Source organism: Aptenodytes patagonicus, chromosome 11 (assembly GCF_965638725.1).
Source record: "Aptenodytes patagonicus chromosome 11, bAptPat1.pri.cur, whole genome shotgun sequence".
In the NCBI taxonomy this organism is placed as follows: Eukaryota; Metazoa; Chordata; class Aves; order Sphenisciformes; family Spheniscidae; genus Aptenodytes; species Aptenodytes patagonicus.
The window spans coordinates 21,518,520-21,542,863 of NC_134959.1; the positions used below are offsets into that span (position 1 = coordinate 21,518,520).

Consider the following 24,344-nt stretch of genomic DNA (forward strand, 5'->3'; position numbering starts at 1 on the left):
AAATTAATTAACAAAACGAAGTTACTTATTCTACTGCATTGCCAACCTAAGAGCTTGGAACAGCCTCCCAGAAGACTGGAAAGAAGCTGGGTGCTCTGAAGCTCGCTGCTTTTTAATAATAAAGAATACACTAGAGGGCATACCAGCCTCTACTTGAGCAAGCCCGTATCTACCTGATCGCACATGGAACCACCCTTCTGCCTCCGGTGACTGAGACGAAGTAATTTAAGAAGCCAAATTTGCAGTTAGCATTCAAAGATTTAAAAATCAACACGTCTCTGCTCTCCCACCCTTCCGGTTCAGTCCTGAAAGCCACAGGCAGCCCCACGCACGGCTGGCGCTGCAGGTACAGGGGAAAGACTCCGCTCGCCGAAATTTCAAACGACGTGAGCTGCCTGGGGAGAGGGGTCTTCATTTAGACTGTGCCGATAACGGGAGGGGTCTTCATTTAGACTGTGCCGATAACGGGAGCCCTCTCTATAGCTGCTCTTGCTGGATACAAACCTGTATTTACAATTAGGTGTAGCTGCTTGCAAAGTACCCTGATCATTATGGAAAGGAATATGAAATATATACGTACCCACAAAACGAGCGAGCAGGACAATATAGAAAAATAGGATCGAGAACAGCAAGCGAACAGAGTTATGGAGTGTGAGCAACACAGATCAGAAACTTCATACCAGGCAAGATGGCCTCGTGCAGACATCGATCAGCTCGGCTGTACGAGGACGCACGTTTCCCAGCCGCTGACTGCACCTCCGAAGCCTGGCATTCGATGCGGGGCACCAGCAGCTTTCAGTTACTGAAGTGCCGAGTTACGCAAATGCTTCACAAACAACTTTTCGGGATTTGGTGGTTATCAGCTGGCCAAGTAGCTGAAGACAGGAGCAATTCAATGTGGCGCAAGAGAAAACAGTTTAGCTGTAGACCAAAGGAATGGTTTTGGCATTCATAAACATGCAGCAAAGAAGTTCTGACGCCGGGTATTCAGTGAATTAAACTGAGATGAGCAGCAATCCACGGGACTTGGAGAAACAGGGGCTAAAAATCAGACAGCCTGTTGTCCAGTGTCAGTTCCAATTGTTTTGGTTTTTTAAACTCCAAACTGGAACTTGAACTAGGGCATTGAAAATCGCTGTTACGTAGATCCCTCTTCAGCGGGCGCTGATCCAGCACGGTACTTCTGCAGCAAAGGGGCCCTGCGAGGAAGGCTCCAGCCCAAACTGAAGTTCCGGGCAGGCACTGAAGTGCCGCGGCGGGGCAGGACAGTAGTCTAGACCCGATCCCCAGCGCACGTACCAAGGTGCGGTGCCATCTAAGCAGCCTTGCCCATGAATTTTTAGCAACACGTAGCTCTCTACTAGTGTGGTTTCAGAGGTTATTCTGTACTTGACCAGCGGCTTAACCTGCTGGGACCAGCTCCCCTCCCGTTCCCGAGAACGGGATCACTAGGCGTTAGTCCTGGGCTGAATCGTACCGGTAGGGACTGTTTGCCACCGATCTCCTGGTGCAGGTTCAGCTCACGTCAGCTGGCTGCTGCACGCCAGCCAAAGGCTGCTGTATTTCAACAGGCAACTGCAAAGCTGGTATCACTTCAGCTTACGGGACGCAGATTTTACATTTGGCAAAGATAAAAGTTGTTTTTACGGGAAAATAAATGACAAATTTGTTGTCAGAAACTTAGCCAGGGGAAATCAGCCTTATCAGAGGTCTGGACTGTGACCGAAGGACTGACCTCATCGCCAAGAGCAAAAGAGCTGGGACTGGAAGTGCCTGGTGTGTAGCCCTGAAAATCAGGCTGATGGGAAAGCTGCTTTCTGATCAGAGCCACTCTTTTATCATTCAACGGACTACATCAGTGTAAGTAAGCAAGCATTAGGATTTTGAACGTAAAGAACAAAAGAGGAGGTTGGAACAGTGGGAACAGGTACAGCAGGTGGCAGGAAGCCCAGCACTTGTGCCAGGAGACTGTTCCATAATCAAGTCTTAAAGCTCACTTGCTTAGAACAGCATGGGTGGCTCACCACCTTTTTACCGAGGAGCTGGATTTGACTGCCAACCAGGTTCTCAAAAGGATTCAAATGAGCTCCTGCTGCAGATTTGAAGTGACAGAGATCTGCGTGTTTGGCAGCGCAGTTCTCCATACTGAAGGGGCCGAAGCAGCGGCAAGGGGCCGTTTTGGGGATTAAAACACATTGCAAGAATCACGTTCCCCGTTCAACTGGTTGCATGGGCTGCTGGCTTAAATTCAGTAGTGGCAAGTAAGAGACAGCCCAGTTACAGGACATGAATACTCCTGACAGCCTCGAGAGCTTCACTTCACGGAGGTGGACTGCCTCCTTCCCACCCACGCTGCAAACACCGATCTGTACAGTGGTAGATGCGATGAATGGCGCGGGAGCTAGGAGCACTGGGGCCAAACCTCCACCCTGTGCAGGATATTTTTAGCTTCTAGAAGAAATTTGCTTTGGCAAAGGTTCTAAAATATCTTTAGATCTAAGATACAGCCTTACTGTAATATTTTAATCCAATTCTAAGAGATCCCACAATTAATAAACAGGTTTGAGCCAGGAGATTTTTCAATACCTTCTTCTTTTGATCCCATTAAGTACTGCCAGCTCTTCGTAAGTACACACCAGCTTGGGCACGTAGTTTTGTTTTTGTTGTTCCTGAAATGCACCCTTGCCCACCTCAGTATCTGCAGTTTTTTCCAGCAGCAGCACGGAACCAGTAGCTGGAAGCAAAACTTCCTGCAGTCCAGGTGTGGGGAGAGTCTCAGATACGAAACAGACCGCTTCCTACCTGCGTGGATCGTGGAACTGGACGGCTTTCAAAGATCTTCTGGCTTAAAAGCCAGCAAGGAGACGTTATCCCTTTGGTGCTTCTAGTGCACTGAACTGCAGTTTACCTAGAAAGCAGCGCATCCCTGCAACGAAACCCAGGATTCTCCGACACAGAGAGTTTAAGTGCTTAGTGTGCACAGAGACTGCGCAGCCAAACCAGGAAAGTGGTTTGGGTTTGTTTTTTTTTCCCCCCCAACAAATAAACTTAACCGTACACATCTCCCCAACTAAATCAGACCAAAAGCAGTCAAACTAGTCTATGTTTTAATGGAAAAGGCCGATGCCTTAACTACAAAATATATTAAAATACATAAATAAGTTACTGTAAGAAAAATAACTGTTCCAAGGTTATACCTCTGTCTTGCATATACATCACATCCGCACTTAAACTCCGATGCTCTCTCCACGAAGCCTGCTGTCCTTTGGCCTGCATAACAACACTTATTGCCTGATGGCTTAACTAAAATGCTACCTTTGCAATGACTTCACCCTACAGTGGAGCAGGGGACTGAATTAGCCGCTTGTCATTACTGGTCCGTTATCTGCCCGCTGAGTGGCAACGCTGCCTCTGTGCGACTGCTGCTCCTCCAGTCATTTTAAGAAGAGGCTGTTCCCACACACATTATCCTGAACAGCATGTTGAAGTTGTTGCTCCTTATTGCGTCCCGACAAGCACTGATCACCTGGGTTTTAGGTTTGCCAACTGTAAAGAGAAAAAAAGGAAACAGAAAAAACACGTCAGTCACTGAGTAAGGAAGTGGTAAAAATACTTATTTGATCCAGTCTCAGAATGTAGGGGTTTCTTTCAAGTATTTTTTAAGCTCACAGTGAAATGCCACCTTTTTTCTAATACATAAATAAAATCCTTTCTTTAAAGAAGAATCGTCTGTAGCTCTATTATAGGAGAGCTTAAAGGACTTGTTGAAAGGAGAATGCTATAAATAGATAAAAAAATAGCTCCTTCCCCAAAGACCTACAGAACTAATAATATAGAGGAATAGCCCTGCTTAAGTTGATAGGTTGTTTTTTTAAAGCAGAATTATAAATTAAGAACTGAAACACTACTTCAAAAATGTTTTTTAAAATTGTGTTCAACAAAACTAGCAATTTCTATACCATCTAGAAAGCTGGAAACTGCTTTGAACTGTTCTTTCTGAACAGCTATGATCCCAGATGATACTGGACACTCACAGCTGACTGTCACAGGCAACTGGCTATGACTGAAAAATGAAAGATTACTTCTACTAATTTAGCTTCAGGCCAAAAAGCCTGAAGTCACTTAACTAACCCAGCTGGCCTCCGAGACACATCCTATCTGCCTCAGTGGGATCCAAGACCCCCCGTTCCCTCCAAACACACATACTTACCACGTAACCGCCCAGCCCTCTGGATTGCCTGATTCACAGCTTTCAGATTATTCAACAGCTCCGTGTGATTGTTGCAACGAATTTTGTATTGATTTATTAAATCTCTGTTAAGATCATACAGCTCGATGTACCGTGTCTTCATGTTTTTCCTGGGGGAACAATCAGTCCAGTTATTTGAATCTCTGGCGACAAGAAAGTCATTCCTGGTTTGTCAATACAAAGGTGTAGAGATACATGGTTGTGACGGCCACCACGGTTACCTGCATGTCTGCCAGCTACAAGACAACAGACTTGTCTAGACATGTTGGTTATACTCATTATTTTACTGAAAAAAAAAGGGTCTATTTTTGCAGTTATTTTATCTGGCAACCCAAAGAGGAGATGCCACTTTCCCCAGTGAAAGTAACACCGCTCTGCGTTAGCTCAGGCCTCTTTACTGCTGCTCTTGACAGTAAAGATAGGACATTAGCAGGAGAACACAGCAAGTCAGAGTGAAGGACTGACACCTAAAATTTCTTTCTTGGTGTTCTCAAAAGTTCACACACCACAGACAGCTTTTATTGCCTTCTTCCCTTGTTGTATCTTTTCTAATTATCTCACCATGTTGAGGTTGATTCACCCCACCTGCTCCATGCTAAGCCTCTACCTCTGCTCTTTTGTCTTCCCCAGACCGGTTTTCCACCTAAAGAACAAGACAAGGCTCAAGGAGAGCTCATGGTGGGACCAGCAAAGGTACCAACTCCACATCAAGAGCTGTAACTAGGCAACCCCTGTATCACACAAATGTTCTTTTGTGCTCTTTTCTGCCTGAAAAGCAGAGACTGGCCGTTCTAACCCGAAACACACAAGCTAAGCAGCAACTGCTCACATATCTCCCAGGAGTCGTGCGTCTTCCGCCTGAACCAGCATGCTGCGGATGAGGTTGGAGTGTTCAGCCATGTCGGCAGTGAGCCTCTGATTCACCGCGTGGTGTTCATCCACCTGTCCAAGGCAAACAGGCATGAGAAAGGGCCCCCGGCACTCTGGGCATACAGGTAATCGTTTAAGCTAAACCTTGGCCCAGTGTAATAGGAAATAACATCCCAACTTAACCTACCAGCATCCCGGGGACCATTCTCCTTCCCCTCACCCCCTGGCTGCCAGAGCGGTACCCTGTCCCCCAGAAGGGGGTGATCAGGCTGAGGTACGGAGCTTGCTCCTTGACCCAAATCCACAGCTCAATCTCCCAGGCAACACATTTACATTATTCTGAACAATCAGCTGCTGGGGACCAAGGGCCTGCTCCACAGAACAAAGAATAAACAGAGAGTTGAGCATGTCCCGTTGTCTTTGCACAGAATATACAGCAAGCCATCGCTGGCTGATTTCCACGAAGAAGACAAAGCAGTTTAGAGATCCTGACACACAAATGCCCCCAATGACTGCTTAGCTGACAATTTAGGAATGCCCGATGTCTCCTCACCTTGACCAGCACCTTCCGCAGCTCCTCAAAGTACGCAGGGAAATCTGCTTCCACCTGCAAATCCTCAATGGCCAGAAAGGAGGCCATTGACTGGATAATGTCACCAGCCAGATCAATATCATCCGTGTTGATGGAAATCTGTCAGAAAGGAAAGGAAGCACTTCAGCGCTCTTCCATGCCAAAACATCTCCCAGAATTGCCCAGCAGGACTGCCTCTCCAACAGTTACTCAGGCTCAAAGCAGTTCATTCCATCAAGAGGCAAAAACTGCTGCATGAGCAAGCTCTACGGCTTTAAGTAGATAAGGAGACACTGATTTCAAAGGGGCTTTTATTCAGGCCTGGGGCAGAGAGGCATCCGTGCATACAGGACCAGCGCAAACGTTTCAGGCAGCCTCTGTGCCTCAAATTATGGCTCCCTGAAACCATTCTGCGTGGGAACAAATACCTTCCTACAGATCTGTAGGCTAAGCAGTTTTCTTCATTAACTGGCCCTGGAATTTTACCCACTAACAGTAAGCAGACCCAAAAGTTTCCAAAAACATCCCTAAAACATGAGTACTTCCTCTGCCTGTTCACTCCTTCATTTTTACTTCCTCGTGTTGGCACCACCCTTAAGTTTCACTGCGGTATAATTAAACGGGTGTTCCCCTTGTCCGTGAAGGTGCTCACCTCTCCGCCGGGCTTGATTTTGATGGAGAGCTGTCCTGCATTACGAAGGGAAGTGAAGCAAACCTGAAAGGGAGCGCTCTGAAACTCTGCGTCCTCTGGTAGCAAGAAGCTCTGATTCAGCCACATAACGACCTTGCAAAAATAAAATGAAGAGCATCAGCCATCACGTGTGTGGAAAGCCTGGAGAACCACGCGATGTCCCTGCATGCGATGTGCACCAGGGCTCTCCGCTTAGGGTACCTTGGAAATTTCGTTTACTAAATTTCATCCCCTAAACCCACATCACGAACTTGTTAGAATGGGGGCAGTCGACTCCCTGCTCCAAAGCTGAATATTTGTAAGAAAATCAAATCCAACAACCAGAGACTACAGCCCAAAGTCAAAACAAAAGCCCAGGCCTGGAGACCGGAGAAAGCTGGGAAGCAAGGCTTGGTTCTACTGCAAGAATTTAAAGGAAAGTTTCATTTCATCTTGGTTTTTGCCTTGGCCATTTAATGCAGTAAAGGTCACGGAAATATGGCAGAACCCTATTTACGAGAGAAATGACCCGCTCCAATTACTGCCATCCCACAATTCAGATCTTTTAGAACCAAAACTACAGCACTGCTGCTCATCTGTTGTGAAACCGAGCCATTATCGGGGCACTGTACTGCCTTCTTCCTGTTCTCTGCCCATTTACAAAATCTATCACTCGCTACAGGGCTCCTGCTGCTGGCACTCCATCAGCTGTCACACAGCAAACAATATAATATCTGAAACGCCTCACGTTCTCTGGCCATTAGTTCCTGCAGCTGCAGGAATTCCTGAAGCAGGGAATGCCTCAACTGAGGCAAAGTTAAAGAAGGAAAAAAAGCACTGAGTCAAGCTGTAATACACAGACTCCAAAGGCCAGCAGTGCCGTTCACTGCATAGTTTTTCCTTTGCTCTCGGAAATCTCAAGCTAATTGCAAACCCTCCACCTGCAGTACCTGTACGCAGGACCGGGAAATAGGAAGCAGAGCAGAAACTCACCCTTTGCGGCCTCTCATTCGTTGCACAGTTAACAAAGCTCAGCGGCTCCGTGGCCGAGTCCGGGCTGCTCAGGGCATACATGGAAAAGCGGGGAAGCTGTCTTGTCAACTCAAATACATGGAACTGTGTGCTGGAAGCAATCCAAAGGAAAAATAGAGACAGTTGCTAACATACCAGGGATTCACCTATTGCAATGGTTCCTGGTCCTTTTTTACCCGGCTACTGACATCAGCAGCTTCCAGCTATGTAATCAGCTGCTTACCGTTTCCCAGAAAAAACACTGGAACTTGGAAATTCCAGGCTTATCCCATCACGAGGTTGAATGATTCCTCCCTACTGCCTACATTTTCCATAATCCTGCCTATGAAATACATTCTCTAGGCTAACGCATTTAAGATCTTACTATGTGATTGAATATTTTCTTCACAGGTTCAGTGAAGTCTTATTAAAAGCAGTAATAAAGACAAATAGAGAAAACAAAAAGGGAATTCAGTCCCGTACATTCTTCCTAGTTCTCAAAATATGCCTCCCTGTTCAGGGAAAGGAGGCTGCTTCCTGGGGCACTGCCAGTTCTGGCAGATGTGAGCAGGGAGAAAGTTGGTGTCAAGTGTATATGAAGAGACATTTTATTTCTATGGGAAACTGGAAAAGTGTTGTCTTGAAATCAGGCATATGCTACTTTCTACTTGCCTGGAAGACAAATGGGTTCAGGGTTACTTCGTAGCTTGAAAGACACCACTGTGCCTCCAGGCCTGCTGAAGTACTTCGTCCAGAGCAGCCACCATTCAGGGCCTGAAGAGGCAGCCACTCAGAGCAGGCAGCCCGGATACGGCCTCCACCTCTCCTGGCTCCCTCCAGAGACCCACAATAAGGCATCTCCTGGACAAGAAATGCTCGCTGTTCCCCTAAAGGCAGAGCCGGAGCACAGCAGGTCCCAGCGACTCCAGAGCATTTAGACTTTGTCTGGCAAAGAGCTCAGCATCACAAGTACACGGGTGTTTTTAAGAAAGCATTCCAGCTCTCCATCCGGTAACAGAGAAGTGGGGCACCAGGGAATTAACAGTGCACTTCCCATGGGACAAGCATGAAGCCGCATCATTGCTGTTTCCTGGTCACACAGTTAGCTCTGGAGACCAGCAGAGATCACAACACAAAACTCACCTGTTCCTGTAACCCACAAAGGCTTTGATGTGCAAATCCACAGGGACATCTTTGGGTGGAGTAAGGGGAACACGAACACAACCGGAGAGGTTCTGGAGACTGGGATGTACCACGTGGCTCTCTCCTTCAAATATGCCTTCAGCGAAGATCAGCACAGCACGGATGATTGTGTCTTAGCAACAGGAAGAAAAAGCAGTTCCTTAATTAACAGCTGTCCTCTGGCAACAAACCACCACTGTTTTCAGAATTAAGCACAGTCAACTCTTTACACCCCTCCTCTGAATTGTTAAAATATCCCAGACGACCAGCAATACCACAGCTGGACCGGACTGCATCCTCAGCACGCCTGGTGCTAGGTGAATTTGCTAACTTGGGGTAGTTCCAGTTCTGCATGTAAAGCCAGCTGAGGTTCAGCTGCATTCATGCAACACCCTCACTAACACGGCTGTAGGTTAATGTTTAGAGTCAACACAAGGAGTGTTGCAGGGATCACCAAGACTCATTTCATCCAAGTTAAATGCTAATTGCCTCGGAAAATTACACATAACAAGAAACAAATTCCATCAAACTCCTCTCCCCTGAGACCCATATCAAAGGAACACAGCTTGATTCAAAACTCTGTGAAAGGAAAGCAACCACAAAGGGGAAATTACAGACAATAAAGGGGAGACAGGCAAATCGTCAGCTAAATATAACTAAGCGTTTGCATGAATTTACATGAGATAAATGTCGCTCGTAGCAGGTTACCACTCACCATTTGTGGTGGAAATACACAGCTCCACATGGGCAGACTGGCTGTCAGTGCCCAGATTAACCGAGAGGGCTGTCTGGAGTTGGGTATTTGCTGGAATCACACCTCTCTGCCCATCAGCTTCCTTCAATTGAGTGTTCAGCTCAGCCTGTTGCAAAACACATACCCTTCAGTATCAGAATTTCAAGATTTTCATTCAAGCAGCCTAGAAACATACACATAAGTCAGTTCTTTCTTCTTGCAGGAGAAGGTTGTATTACAGCAATTCCCAGACACTTCACATCGCTACGAATAGCGGCTGGATTAGGCATGGAGCTGTGGACACCTGTGCTACATTTGTTCAAGTGCTTTATTGTCGATAGAGCTCGGCTCTGTACCCAAACCTTTATTCAGAAAAGCACTTAACATATATTCAATTTTAAGCACAAGCTTATATAATTACATGCTTTTGCTATGGTGGTCATTTACTGTTCAAATGTGAGTCTGATCTTTCCTCAGGCTATTTCTGCACCTTCACCATCAAGCCACAAGTGCGCTTCCTACACCCTGGCAGTGCTCCCATTCACCTGATCCTCTCAAACAATCCCCTCTGACCCCCGAGCTGGTTCATCCATTGAAAATTACAATTTGCAGTCATAAGCCAAAGCACAGGGCTGAACAGAAGCCAGCTCCAAGCACAACTGCTCTGGCAAGACAAAGGAGCAAGGAAAATGTTACTTATTAAAATACAAAAAGCAAGTTCTGAACTTGCACAAGGAGCAAGCCAGATGCAGAAGCAGGAATCCCCAGTAGACAATCTTGCTGCATCCTAATAGGTTACAGCTCTGACTTGTCTGGGCTGCCCCACGACTGCTTCCCAGATTGCTCCCGATTTAAAGCAATAGAAAGGTGTGTTCTGGCCGTACACATTGTTTAAGTAGTACCTTTGCATTTTCCTCATAATTTCTTAATTCCAGCAGCAGATTTTGTTTCTTTTGACTAAGTTCTCGGATCAGATCCTGCTCAGCACTTGTATCCATTAGGTTTCCTTTCATCTCCTCACCTCCTGGCAGATAGCCTCGGACTGTACAGAAACAAAACATAGCCAATTTCAGCAAAGCCTTTCACAGCCTCCCCAAAACTTTAGTTTCTGTAACAAGACCCCCTTGTACCACCTCAGCAGCAGACACTGATTCTGGTCTTCAGCTGGTACCATTCAGCTGAAAACCTGAGCATTGATTTACACCCAACAGGGGCTTTGACTTTCCTGGTGATCAGAATTTCCAACCTGTCTTTAAGCTGTCTTCACCTGACCAGACAAGTGCAGCGCCCGGTCCTGTTGCGAGAGGATTCCCACTGCAATCGTTCTTTCAGGTGCTTAGGTGAGTTTGCAATTATGCAAAATTAATAAAATGTGTACCTGGATTTCTAGAGCTGGTCAGAGGAGTTGTTACTGTCTGGAGTTGACTAAGTCACTGTCAATCAGCCAGCAAACAAGATTTACCCACATTAGTTTTTCCCCAAATCAAGGGATACTTCACTTCAAGGGGTAAGACCTGTTTTCCAGTAGCTCAGTGGAGCACAGAGTTATGAAAATATCTCCAACTGCCTGTGGAGACAGAAGAGCTGAACAGATGATGAGACAAAGACACTTGCTATAAACTTCCATTTTGCTTGCGGGCTGTGTGCTCTGGTTGCAGCTGACAATGAAAGCCAGGGACAAAAATCTTATACCTGCGAAAAATATGCTGCCTGACTATGTAACCCCAGTAAAAAGTTGCAGGGAACTTGAAAAGCATTTAGCACGCACACTGTCCTCCGATGAAAGGACCCGCTTTATTATTTCTGAGTGAATCATTCATTTAAGATGAGAGCAAGACAGAAAACGCACTGAAACACAGAACAACACCTCTTGTGAAAGGATGCTGGCCCGAAACAGAACTCTAAGGACAAGGACTATGAGAATGCATTGCCCACGTAAGCCCAACAACAGGGCTATTACTATTTAATAATGCCTAGAGGCTCCAGCCTAAAGGGATCCCCATTGTGCCAAGGTTTGTTTATGACGTGCCCATCAGAAAAGCATCATCATGTTCAGCGATACTAACCCACACAGCTCTGCTAGGACAAGGTATCTTCAGAACTGTGTACAACGTTCCTGTTCTGTAAGCTTGGGAAAAAGGTTTACATGCTGAAGCCCAAGCGCAGCACATCCCCACAGCCTGTGATTAAGACAGACAGCAAAACACTGTGCTATTTAACAAGGACAGGCTTTTGTTCCAAATGGGTTGTGCCAGACCTGCTTGTCTCAGGCCACTGACGCCAAGCAGTCGGATAATCACACCAGTGTCTTTCCTGGAGCCATCCCTGTAAATTCATGCTGAGCCTATTCAAATAACCTGGGATCATATTTGTTTCCACTCACAGTAACCAGGTCTGACTTCTTGAATGCATGGCGGGATAAATCCACCAGTTCTCCGGTCTCAGGATAGCATTTTCCAGGAAACAAAGGGCTGTTAACATCTAAAATTTCTAATATAAAAACTATTAATCTTTAGAAGAAAACCAAAACACACACCCCCTTAGCTCTCTCAACCCTTTTACCCACTGTAAAGCGATCAAAGAATTATCATATAGGAAAAAAGATTTCCTATACATTCATCTATAATAATGTTGCCTGAAGAACCACAGTCTGTACTGAATATAGTTATCTTTGCAATATTAGGATGGGACTTCTTCCGTTAGGCAAATGAATTTTGATGGCTTCTTGGATCATAATGAAACACGTACTATCACAGAGAAGGCAATATTCAAAATCCTGTTTGCAGATAGTGTAACTCAAAATTCCCTTAACTTTGCATAAAGCAAAGAGAATTTGGCACACAAAAATGCCTATGGAACCAAAACAATGTTTAGCTAATCTGAGATGATGTGATGTGCCTGATATTATTGTATATTAAATTAATATCCTGAACAATGCTCTTACCTTCACCGTCAACTGAACAGCAGATTAACTGGGTGCTCCCATCCATTCTGTAATCCCCCTCCACCACTCCTGCAATTGAGGAAGCGAAGTTGTCCTTAAAGATGACCTCCCCAGTTCGGTCACTGCGTGCATCAACCTGGAACAACAAAGAGTTCCAAGGCACAACATGAACAGAAACAAAATACGTGCCATGCCGTACTCTGAGCTGTTAACCGAAAGCCAGCTCCGCTCACGGAACTGCAGGTGAGCCTGCAGCTCTGCTGATCAGACCACCACACACGAAAAAAATCCCATCACAAAATAACCTCTAGACAGGCTCAGCTCTTCAGAGATGCTTCCCTGAGTTACAAACAAGAGGAAGGAAAGAAGGGGACTGCAGGTCTGCACTGGGAAGGTTATGCACACATGAATGCAATGACAGGACTAAACCAGAAATAACCTTAATGCAGTATTTACAATCTCTCCTCTTAGCTGCAGCCCTTGTGTGGTGAATTATTTTTATACACGAATACCACAACCTTTAATTATCTTTCATTGGAGAAGAACGGCGAGGGGGGCTCAGTTCCGTGCAGTGTGTCTTTTCCAAAGCACGGGACCCAGCATTACTCTTTCTAGGAGCTAGGGACTGTTTCAGACCAACAAGGAGGGTAGAGACTGCCAGTGAAAAAGAACAGAAAAAGGAGTAAAGCAAGGAGAGGTTCTCTCTCTAACAATGTTATACACCTAATCCAACGTAAGTTGCAACATATCTGGGCTCTAGACTGCCAGCTTGATATGAAGTTAATTAAATTCCCCCAGGCTAATGAGAGTAATGAGAGGTGTGAAGAAAAAAGCATAGCTTTACAAAAAAAACACTGGCAAGCTGCGTCCAGGAGAGATGTGGAAGTCGGTTCCACCTCGGAAGAGGTGGAACCGAACAGTCGGTTCTGGCAAAGGGGAATACCAAGCAACAGGCTTAAGAGACCAGGAATGAGCTGTATAGAATGCCTTTACATAAAATTAAATAATGCTTGATTAATCCTGCCAGAGTCAAGACTGACGCTGCTCTCCTGTTACATAACCGCTTTGTCCTCCCTGTAGTCTGAGAACATTCAGGAAACGTCGCAGAGGATTATTAGCATGTGCTCAAGACACAGCTGAAAAGAGACACTCAAGAGCTCTAGGATGTGGCATGTGAGCTCTGCTACCACAGAAACAACCTACCACTCCTTAGCAATTGACTCTGCGCTAAGCAGAGGAAGCAGCTTTTCTCTGATCTTGTGCTTGGCACAGGATTCACCAGCCAAACTAGGTTTACTGCAGTAGTTCTTCAGCACTCGGTTTTCAACAGCCTTTTTAGTTTGTTGGCCGTTCTCCTTCAGACAGCTTAAGAGCCTTGTTCAAACACAGCTTCCAGATTTACAGCTCCTCATTTCCCCCCTGTACAAACTCACCTTTCCGTTGGACCAGCCAGTGATCAACTCGCACACACCATCAGAGTTCAGGTCAAACGCATGTATGCTCATTGCTTGGTTTTTAGACTGAGGACAGAAAGCAAAGAACAAATCAAGCTTGGGTACGTTTTTGAAATTGCAGATGCTTGACACATGTAAGACACTGGAGTATGAGTCGACACTGGAGTATGAGTCTACAGAGATTACAGAAAGGAATAGAAAAATGTCTCTTAATAGGAAGTTTGAGCATCACTATCTGTAAGGTCACACACCTCTCTGAAATCTTAGCCCTTGCATTACAAATCTAGTCCACTGCTCTCAAAGGGATCTTTCCTTTAAATACATTTTCATCCAAGCAGATGATTAGAACTCACAAAAACAAAGTGTAAAAAGCCAAATTCTCTAGGGGGGGGGGAAAAAAAACTAGGGCTTCAACTTTGTCATAAAATGAGACCACTGAGGAAAGCCACCGGCCTTATCCTGCCGCCTCCCAAGGAATCCTTTCACTTATGACTATTACATAGACTGTTCTAATCCGTGTTATATTAAGAATATTAAAATGAGCGTCAGGAAAGGATCTTGGCCAGTATGATTTGCTGCAGCAGCAAATTGCTCTGGATGTGAAAAATTGGCTTCGAGCGTAGACAATGCAAGATTAATTCAGTCTCTGAAAAACAGTTTATTGATTCAACAATACAGCCAGAGGCATTTTCTAACAATGCACTCAAATTTCTCTGTGGCATCTCTGTTGCTTAAGCAACCCTGCAAAGCTGAACCATCCCTAGTTGTACTGTTGTACCAGTGTTGTTTAAGCCATGGCCAACAGTCCCACAAGCACTGAAGGAACTGACATGGTATTAATTTTGCATCTATCTATAAAAATAGGTATATTTTGTAAGAAAAAAATTACATTAAGTGCTATGCTCAGTAGAAAATTTCAAATTCATCTAAGGAGTCAGGATAACATCAGAACGGCCTGAGATTAGGTACCAAATCTCCTAGCAGCCTTCAAACTTTCTGTGATGATTGATATTCTAATATTGGACTAACCTTAATCCTCCAGTAGCGGGCTGTCTTGTCGTAAACTCCGACCGTCCCATTAGAGAGAGCGTAGCCAAACCGACTGCTGTACATGGGGCTAAGTGCAGTAATAGTCTTGTGGGGGGAAAGGAGGGAGGGAGAGGGTACAGGAGTGAAAATTTCTGCATCTTCAGGTAACAGAGAACAGACTATACAATCTCTCTACCACATGAACTGTACACTACTTAAATGGTAAATAAGTCTATTGTAGGAAGCATTAAATACTGAAGTAACTATTTTAAAAAATCAGTTTGAAAGCACCAAAGGCTTTGTAGGATTTCCTCACGCAAGCTGCATTGCCAGCGCTAAGATACGCTTCAGCAAAGATTGCAGAATTGCCCTCCAACTGTGTACTTTGACCAAGTATTTCCTACCACAAGCAGCAACACAACTGCTCATAGGATTCCCGTGGTCATCAGTGCTAACACATTATCCTTGAAAACCTACTCCAAACACAGAACATTCCTTAAAGCTTCAGGAGCTGAGGATGCTAAGGAGTGCAACATTACATGGGTTAGGAAAGCCCCAGAGATATTTTTGGTAGAAAACCTTTGCCCAAGATTAGCGAGATAAAAATTAACAGCTCCCACAGTTGGGACTTTTTCTGGAACACAATTAGAACACCAGGTTAGGTATTACCTGAATAAGTAACAGCTCCAGGGAAAGACCCGAGAGTCATAACTCAGCCTGTTTCTCACTCCTTTTAAGACCCATTACCTTACAATTCTTCATTGAGCTAAGGCTCTGAGTGCTTGGGAATGCAGGTTTTTCCACGCACTAAGACTACAGATTTTAATGTCAGGAGGAACAATTGCAATCGTCTGTCTGGTCTTCTGTACAACATAGCATGGGAGACTTCTTTAAATTAAATCCTTCACAAATTTCTTAAACTCAGTTGACTGCTCCTTGTTGTTGGGTTTTTTTACCATAAAACATTGTTTCCAAACCCTTTACCCTTCCGTCTGACAGATCTTCTCCAAAGCCTTTCCCAAGTAACAATACCCTCTGAATTGCAAGCACCCAGTAAGGACAGAAGACCCCAGCAACAGTCAACCTCACAAAGGCAGCAATACTCCCTTTAATACCTGATTGTCCATTTATAAATTCAAGAATCACAACAGTCTACAGTTTCAGTTTCACCAGAGTGACTAAACGCAGAAAATGCAAACTATTCAAGTCTTCCAAAACAAGCACAATGTATAAAGCCACTGTTCCCTGAATTCGCCTTCTTAAAGGAAAGGTTGAGGTGCAGCTGTGCTCTTTTAAATTAGAACAGCAGGGTTGTAACAGGCCTCTAAAGACTCCTCCGGTGTGAATTTAGAACAATTCTACTGTGGATCTGGAAATAAACCATACAAAAGAGCGATGGACCTTTAGCTTCCCTTTAACCAGAAATCACAACATGACTCTAGACTGGCTACTGTACAGACAGCAGAACGTATTATAGGCCCAGTTCTAATTCTAGCTATAGCAACAGCTTCCTCTCCTAGAACACTGCCCGGATTTGTCTTTCATCGCTCTTCCTAAGTGGTTTAACAGCTAAGCCTTTTAGTCCCAACTTGGGCAGCGGGGAGACCTCCGATCTTCAAGGACAAAGGTCTGTAGTGTGTCCTTACTCTACCCTGGGCCCAGAAGGGTCATGAGAAGGCTAAGGAAACTCCTAAACGCAATGACAAGGGTATTTTTCTCCCTTCCAAGCAACCAAAATTTAACAGCGGGGATCTCTCAGTTCTTAAGCTAAAAAGCAACTCCCACACCTTTTAGTTATCCATCTGAAAACCTGTCTGCCCCATATTTTACTTTAGGCACTGCAAAGGTGCAGCTCTGTTTATACAGCCAGCGTGTAACTCCAACTGCAATATAAACCTCCCGTTTTGCCTGGGCAACCCCCTTCTACCCTGCCATGTGCCATCTGGATACACACAGGGGCAAATTACTTCATCACGATTGTGTCAACGCATTTGAGGAAAACCGTAGAAGACATTCTTTTGCTCAGAAGGCACCAAGAGCTTCGATCACAATCCAGTAACTTTAATCACCTTTGGACAGGGCCCTGACTGTCAGTCAAGCAATAGTTACTTTTCTCAACCTGGTGAAAGCTTTGTAAACAGAGCAAGCAAAAAACCCCGTGCATAATGAAAGACTTTATTAAACTCTAACTTTTGCAGTTCTAGCAGAATAGCTATTGTGCTAAATAGTTAGGTGACTATTTAACTACACAATAAATTTGAACCAGAGAAGCTTTCCCATACACAATACTTTCAGCTCCATCAGCAATTATAAGAAACATTAGCTAGAAGTAATTTACCTCTGTCTCTGACATTTCTGCCACAATCTCATCTTCTTTAAACACCCGGATGTCAAAATCTTCAGAGCCAACAAGAAGCTAGAAAAAAAAAAATAAAGTCTACCTTAAAAATAGTTATTCAAGCTAAGGAAATAAAAAGGACATACTCCAGGACCCAGAGGGCAAATAAATATTCTAAGTCCAAGCAATGAAGAGGTTTTAACAGCTGTATGAAAAGTTGCCAGTGGAACAAAAGGCACCCTCTGTCAAGACAAGATTTCAGAAGTCTCCCGTTGATCAAGTATTAGTTATACCTTTTTTTGTCAAGCTAGGCTCTACAAAGGCATAGTGAAATATCTGGGGTAGGAATGAGAAAAGATACTTTGGAACATCAGGGCTCTGCTGTTTTCTTACTGTAAAAGATTCAGTGTTATAATTTGTAACTGCAGTTATACACATCAAAAATACTACGTTGCCTGTGTTGGAGCAGGAGGCCTGCAGCTCAGTTCTGACTTGTACTGCATGGGTTCAGAGAAACAGCAACTCCCAGTTACCAGCCTGTGAGCAAACAGCTGGGGGGAAAAAAAAAATCATTGCTTAGCACTGAACATCCCTCATTTAAAAAACCTCAAAACCAATGAATGCAAGTATCAAACCATCACTGCTCCTCCAACCTAAATGGTGGCTGCCACTACTGCAAAGCATGGGTAAAATCAGCTTTAACTTGATCAAAACGACTATACAAATAGGACATCAGCACTGAATTGGGTCTTCTGCATTCTCATTCCTTATCGTTTCTTACATCTTCGTTCTTTTCCTGTTTCCTAGTTGGGCAGGTACAAGGTATTAACTGAAAAGGAGCCCCGTGCAAAAGCACTTTCTGAAGATGGTGACAAGTCACGGCTTCTATTTTGCAAATTGAGAAACCAAATAACAGATCTGTTTAGTGCCCTGCCCATAAAGTCATCCATCAAACCAATGACAAACAGAATTATAAATGAAAGTTTAGAACCTGGTAGTACTTTTCCCCACTGGCACCAATGAGTTGTCCATCTTTACTTGGCAGAATAGACACAAATCCATATTAAAGTTGGATTTTTAAAAGATTAAAGGCTTTTTTCTTCCAAAGTAAAGATGCTTCAAATTACGACAAACTCAATTACACCAAGCTAAGCTTACTGTAGCTATTGCAATAATTTACAACAAATAACATATGTAAGAGGTACAGATTTCTTGACAAGTCGCAACTACCAGCAAAAGCGACCAGCTAAATGCACAGAATCCTGAAACAATTACTGGTGATGCTGCATTTCCCAGAGGTGCCTAGAAGATTTTTTCATTAGTTTGATTCAACCTGTCCACCTCAGTGACATTCCACTGGACTAGAATTCGAAAAAGCAAGGAGAAAGTTTTTCCCCCCCAAGACTTTGGCAAGATTGGAGAAAGTAACCTGTATCAGTATAAAATCCCGAGGAAGACAGTGACTACAACAAATTAGTTTTGTTAGCTACTAAATGACAGAAGCATATTCACGCAGTTGTAAAATCAGTCCATTTTACATGTAGACATGTTTTTACTGGGGAGGGAAGAACGGAAATGAAGCTAGCGCACCCATTTATCAGATAAGACACAAAGTGATAAACAACAATTTAAAAAGATGTTTCTGTGCATTTTCTCAGAACTTCAATTTTAAACCAGAGGCAGTTTCACAAAAGCCACAAATTAAAAAAAAAAAAACCAACAAATCACTAAAAAAAAGAATCACCTAGATAATTAAGATTAAAAAGAACCCTAAAAAAATCTCAGCAAAAGCATGCTGGGCTAACTGGCAGGGTAAGTTAGTTGGATAATGCATCCAACTCTGCTTAGCTCAAAGTAGCATCAGATTACACCAACTGCCGAGAATGAACCTTTCTCAAGCAGAAAAAAAAATAGCAAAACAACAACAATCACTTAGAAGCAGAAGTGCAAAATATTTACAATTAGTGCCATCAATCAGTTTCCTGGTTTCTGTATCTTTATACACAGTCTCCACTTTCTATAACCACCTCTTGGTATTAAAAAAAAATACACCCTAAGAGAAGCTGTGCAGAAATTGGTTAGAAAACCAGAGATTCTTTCACTTCCTGAAGACACCAATCAAGCAAAGGGTCTGTATCAGTTCAGTATTTATAAAAAACACGTAAAAGGTGTAGAGGCCCTTTACACGTCACTATAAACATTACATAGTCCAAGTAAACATTCCAAACAAGGATTTTTGGGGAACTAAACAGAAAAGCTTAAGTAATAATGATTAAAATTGAAAGACAGATGACAAAAGTAAGTCGTTTTAGCATGGTGATTTAACATCATATTTACTTGCATCTGACATATACTAGGATGCCGTTACTTTTCTTAAAGATTCGTATTTATAAGCATGATCCTTCAATTCATTCAGGATGGAAGAACATTGACACAGAGAATGCCATACAAATTCACGACTTCATCCATCCACTGCAGCCTGCATGATCAGAATGGCAGCTGCTTCCTATTGTTTGTCTCGCATCTTAGCAGCAAGATGCTTGTCACAAAAGTTATCTTCACTTTAAATCAGAAAAGCAAAGAACATTTCATTTCCCCATGTCACTATTAAGAAACGGGAGGACTGGATGTGAAAAGAGATTTCTTGATTTTACCAATCGTAAGTGAAGCTCTTCACAGCACAGCTTTTTAAGAGCTCACTTTTACATGCAAGATGCTTGCAAGTTGTTTCCCTGAAATTTAAAAAAGTATTTGTAACCATATTCAAGAAATATCACTGAAATAGATGCCTTGCAACTGATGATCACAGGCATTTTGTTGTATTTCCCCTGGTGCAGTTAAAAAAAAACGTGAGTGAAGTTTTCCATTACAGCTAGCAATCGATTCACCAAAGCAAGGCACTAACGCTGTAAAGACTCCAGATAGGCCTAGTTTTATGCACTCCGAGTAGTGCCAGCGACCAGTGCTGCTCCCTACGCACGGGCTGAGCGTTTGTGCGTGTCTTCGCCGGACCGGAGTCTGAAAAAGGCACAACTTCCACACAGGGACCACTTCAACTGGTAATATAAGTCACTCATATTTGATAACCCCTGGTTTTTTTATTATCGTTTCACTATAAGACCATGAAAACAGCTGACTTCACATGGAAATGGTTACAAACCTCAGTTTTGCCATCACCATCGAAGTCACACAGTGCTAATGAACGAACATTGTCTCCAGTAACCTAAAATGAGAAAGACAGTCCTCAATACTGATGATAGCTGTCAGAAGCTAAACTATTTTTATGATCTCAACTGCAACAGAACAATTGACATAGTCCACATTCAAGCAACATCTGAGTGCACTGAATACACGACCAAAATACAGTTTAAGGTCTGAGATAAATTAAGAAAGATCAACAACCAAATTAATATTTATCATAAAAAAAAAATATCAAGAGCAATTAGTGCCATTGAGAGAACCTTGTAATAATATCAGAAGCATTACGCGTAGCCTTACTGTCCAAAAAAGGTCGTTTCCTTCATAATCAAAGCCCTGCAGGGCACAGTTTCCACCAATAATAGCAAGTGGAGATGAAATATCTCCCAGCTTTCCAAGAACCATCGCATTGGCTCCATCTGAAACCTACAGAGAAACATCAAAGGAAAAAGAAATGGCAGACAATGAGACATCAGAGTACACAAATCAAAAAGAGAGCTTCCAACATTATCACTATCAGTCTAGCTGAGCTCTGAGTGCCTATCAGATTTCTTAAATTTTGTCTTGCTAGGTGATGCGTGACATATTATGAAAATTTGCTCTCGCACGTGCATACACAGACATGCATCACATTCACGTTTTTCTTCTGAAATACTCCAGATATTCTAAAGGCAAAACGTTCTGAATACAGTAATATAACTAATGCAAAGAACAGAAGCATAATTAATTAACAGTGTAAAAGCTGTGATCTTTAGAATGGAAAGAAAAAGAAAACAATGAAGATACTAAAAAAAGCAGACAGATAAATTAACTTGCCTCTCTGTAAAACAAATCCGAGTTGTTATATACATCGTAAGCCAATAAATTAGTCTGCGTTCCAACCAGAAGACAATCATAACCAAGCTGAGGGTTCAGCACTCCCGAAGCTAGACAAGTGATCCCTTGATTAATGTTGAGAAGAGAAATGTCCGAATCTTGGTTACTTTGCACCATTCGGTTTGTGCTTGTTCTCTGCCCTCGGGCATGAGGATTATGAATAAAAACCTGCAGAAACAAAGATATAAACATTATCACAAAGCATGGATGTGTTTGTATACAAACATGAAAGACTACTGTTTGGATAACAACTGCGATGGGGAAGAAGGGCATTCACTCAACCAAGGTGAGGACAAAAGACCGGGGTTTTTGCTGACCGTACTGTTTCTGAGTTATTCTTCAGTTTTAAACTCTACCAAAAAAGGGAACTGGCAGGAAAAACCCCGCTCCGGCCAGCGGAGTTGTGCCACCATTGTTTGGTTTGTTTCCGAAAAGGGCAACCAGCAAGTCTTCAGAGTAAGGCAAAAAAAGCAAACCAAAGGGAGCAACCACAGACTAAACAAATTATATCATCGTATCCAGCCGGTAACAGCGTTACCGAGAAACCCCAAACATTTACGACAATTTACCTGGTACCCATCTGTAACCTCCGCCCGTAGATGAACATGCTTAATTTAAAGAGGGGCCTGTGATAAGTAAGTTTTTATTCTCACTGACCAACACTCAGTCACTGCAATTGTTTGGAGCAGAGTCAGGAGATCACAGGATATTATGGTTAACAGCCTTTGCTTTATGGCTGTACAGTCTGTCTCTCGAACGAGCCCTTGTTCTACGCTGTTCCTAAAGGCTCCAAAATAAAATTAATCATAATGCCGGGAAACATCACAGATGAACCATGTTTGCACTTACAGCAACCTAAATGCCTCTGCGGGTGTATGCTTCAACCTACGCTTTGTTTACTGGTTCAGTTGTATTTAACCCCCTTTTGTTTGTATTTCAAACTCAAACGGAGCACAGGCAGTGTTTTCTCTTCCCACAAGGCAGCCTTTGCATCAGTTACAGAAACCTCAGCACCGTTCCCTTTGCCAGCACCGTTCCCTTTGCCAGCACGGTAGCAGCGCTACGGCTCGCTGCTGTAACCGGGAACGGCGCGGCAAAACCCGCACGGCTTGGAAAACAATCCCGTCGCCCGCCAGAAAAGGGGAACCTTTCCTCGGCGGCTCGGGCAGCCAGCTGCCGGCCTGTGCGAGCTCCCTGCCGCCGCAAAGCAGAGCTGCGGGTCTCGCCTCCCCGCGCCCGCAGGCGGCTCCAGCGCCTCCGCCCCGGCTCTCGGCCTACGGACGGGGGAGAAGCGGGCAGGGCCCCCTCTCCCTCGCGCGGCTTCCGAGGCGCCGCGGGAGGCCGGGAAGCTGGCAGGCGTCAACGCCGGCTTCTGCCGGAGACATCCCCGCGGCACCGCGGCTGCTCGGGAAGGGGCGAAACCCCGGAGACGCGGCGCCGCCGCCGCCCCCCCGTGAGCCGCGGGCCCCCTCCGAGCGCGGCGCCTGCGGCCCCGCGGCCGAGGAGAGCGGGGCCTGCCGGCGGGGTGTGGGGGCACCCGCCCGGGCCCCGGCCGCTCCGAGGGGCGCGGGACGCCCCGGCAGCACCACCACGGCAGGCCCCGGCGGCTGCCGGCCCCCAGGAAGGGCCGTTTCCCCTCAGCTCGGCGGGCGCAGGGAGCCCCCCCGCCCCGCCCGGCCGCGGCCCGGGCCCGTGAGGGGAGGCGGGCGGGCTGGCGGGGCCGCGCCGCCCCGTTATACCTTGCCGGCCTGCGTGGCGGCCGCCAGGCAGGGGTGCGTCCCGTCGTACCGGCCCAGCGCCACCATGCGGGGCAGGATCTTGTGGTTGAGCTTCAGCGTGAACACGGGCACCAGCATGGCGGCGGCGGGGGGGGGGAGAGAGAGACCGGGCCGGGCCGCGGGCCCCGCCGCCGGACGCGGGCTCCGCCGGGGCCGGCCGCCGCCCGCTCGCGCACGCCGCCGCTGCGTCAGCGGGGAGGGGCGGGGCCGCGGCACCCGGGGCGGTCGCGGGGGGCGCTGTGGGGCCGGGGTGACGGGGGGGCGGTTGGGGCCGGGGCAGATGGGGGAGCGGGGGGGGCTGGGCTGGGCCGGGGGGGGCGGCTGGGGGGGCTGGGGTGTGGGGCTGGGGGAGCTGCTGGGGGGGCTGGACTGTGGGGCTGGGGGGGCGGCTGGGGGGGCTGGGGTGTGGGACTGGGGGGGCGGCTGGGGGGGCTGGGGGGCAGCTGGGGGAGCTGGGCTGTGGGGCTAGGGGGGCAGCAGGGGGAACTGGGGGGCAGCTGGGGGAGCTGGGCTGTGGGACTGGGGGGGCTGGGAGGCTGTGCGGGGCAGCAGGGGGAACTGGGGGGCTGCTCTGGGAGCTGGGCTGGGGGGGCAGCTGGGGGAGCTGGGGGGGTATGGGGGAGCAGTCGGGGGAGCATATAGGGGGTGGTTGGAGGTGTAGGACTGGGGGGGGCAGTTGCAAAGGTTGCAAAATCTGGGGGGCAACTGGGGGAGCGAGGGGCAACTGGAGTGTAGGACTGGGGGAGCTGGGGGGGCAGTTGCAGAGGTCAGGGGAGCTGAGGGGGCAACTGGAGGTACTGGAGGGCAGCTGGGGGTGCAGGGGGGCAGCGGGGCGTGCAGGGGGGGCAGTGAGGGGAGCTGGGGGCAGGAGGGCAGAGGCCATTGCCCCCCAGGCGGCAGCAGTGGCCCCCAACACCCACACCACCATCCCGGTCCCAGCTCCCCCGCGGGGCTAGCACCCGGTTTGGGCCAGGCAGCCCCTCCCTGTCCCCAGCCCCCTTGCCTCATCCCTTGCTGCCCCTCCAGCTGCCGCTCTCGCCGTTACTCACGCCAGCACTAGCAGCCCGGCGCTTGGTTGTAAACCAAGAATATCTGGAACCGAGAAGCAGCAAGCCAGTAAAACCAAACCCGGTGTTCAAACGCTCCGTGCTGCCTGGGAAAAAGCAACCTCAAAGCATTTGTGCCACTGTTTTATGGGCTTATGCACCGGTTTGTACAGAATCCCGCCGTCGGGGCGCTGGGAGGAGGTTGGAAATGGGGTGGGGCGGAGGGCGAACCCCCGCCGAGCCGCAGCATAAACGCTGATGCCGGTCCCCATCCTGGCGTGGATTTCGGTACCCAGACCCTCAGGGGTCTCCAGGGTCCCCTCTCCCTGCAGCGACTGCTCCCTGCCCGTCCGCAGGCTGGGTAGGGAAACCTTGGCTCAAGGTCGTGACTTTAG

General features: G+C 46.3%; 1 protein-coding gene across 1 annotated transcript; it reads right to left on the reverse strand.

Annotated features, from left to right (window-relative positions):
- Window positions 1-3,090: 3,090 nt before the first annotated feature.
- On the reverse strand, window positions 3,091-23,010 carry BBS2 (Bardet-Biedl syndrome 2). The gene is made up of 17 exons (XM_076349388.1): window positions 22,865-23,010; window positions 21,066-21,293; window positions 20,550-20,675; window positions 20,212-20,274; window positions 17,052-17,129; window positions 14,714-14,818; window positions 13,664-13,750; window positions 12,231-12,366; window positions 10,189-10,328; window positions 9,269-9,413; window positions 8,515-8,686; window positions 7,354-7,483; window positions 6,343-6,474; window positions 5,673-5,810; window positions 5,079-5,191; window positions 4,211-4,359; window positions 3,091-3,546 (listed from the first exon to the last, which is right to left on the reverse strand). The coding sequence occupies exons 1-17, from the start codon at window positions 22,979-22,981 to the stop codon at window positions 3,440-3,442; spliced, it is 2,166 nt and encodes a 721-aa protein (XP_076205503.1). The 5' UTR covers window positions 22,982-23,010; the 3' UTR covers window positions 3,091-3,439.
- Between the last annotated feature and the right edge of the window lie 1,334 nt (window positions 23,011-24,344).

Bases quoted from the DNA above. Each gene is read 5' to 3' on its own strand.
- BBS2 (XM_076349388.1), bottom strand. From the start codon at position 22,981: ATGCTGGTGCCCGTGTTCACGCTGAAGCTCAACCACAAGATCCTGCCC. The intron at 7,484-8,514 runs GTGAGTTTTGTG...GATTGCTTCCAG, and splicing joins TTTGTGGGTTACAGGAACAG to CACACAGTTCCATGTATTTG. The intron at 5,192-5,672 runs GTGAGGAGACAT...TGCCTTGGACAG, and splicing joins TGCGGAAGGTGCTGGTCAAG to GTGGATGAACACCACGCGGT.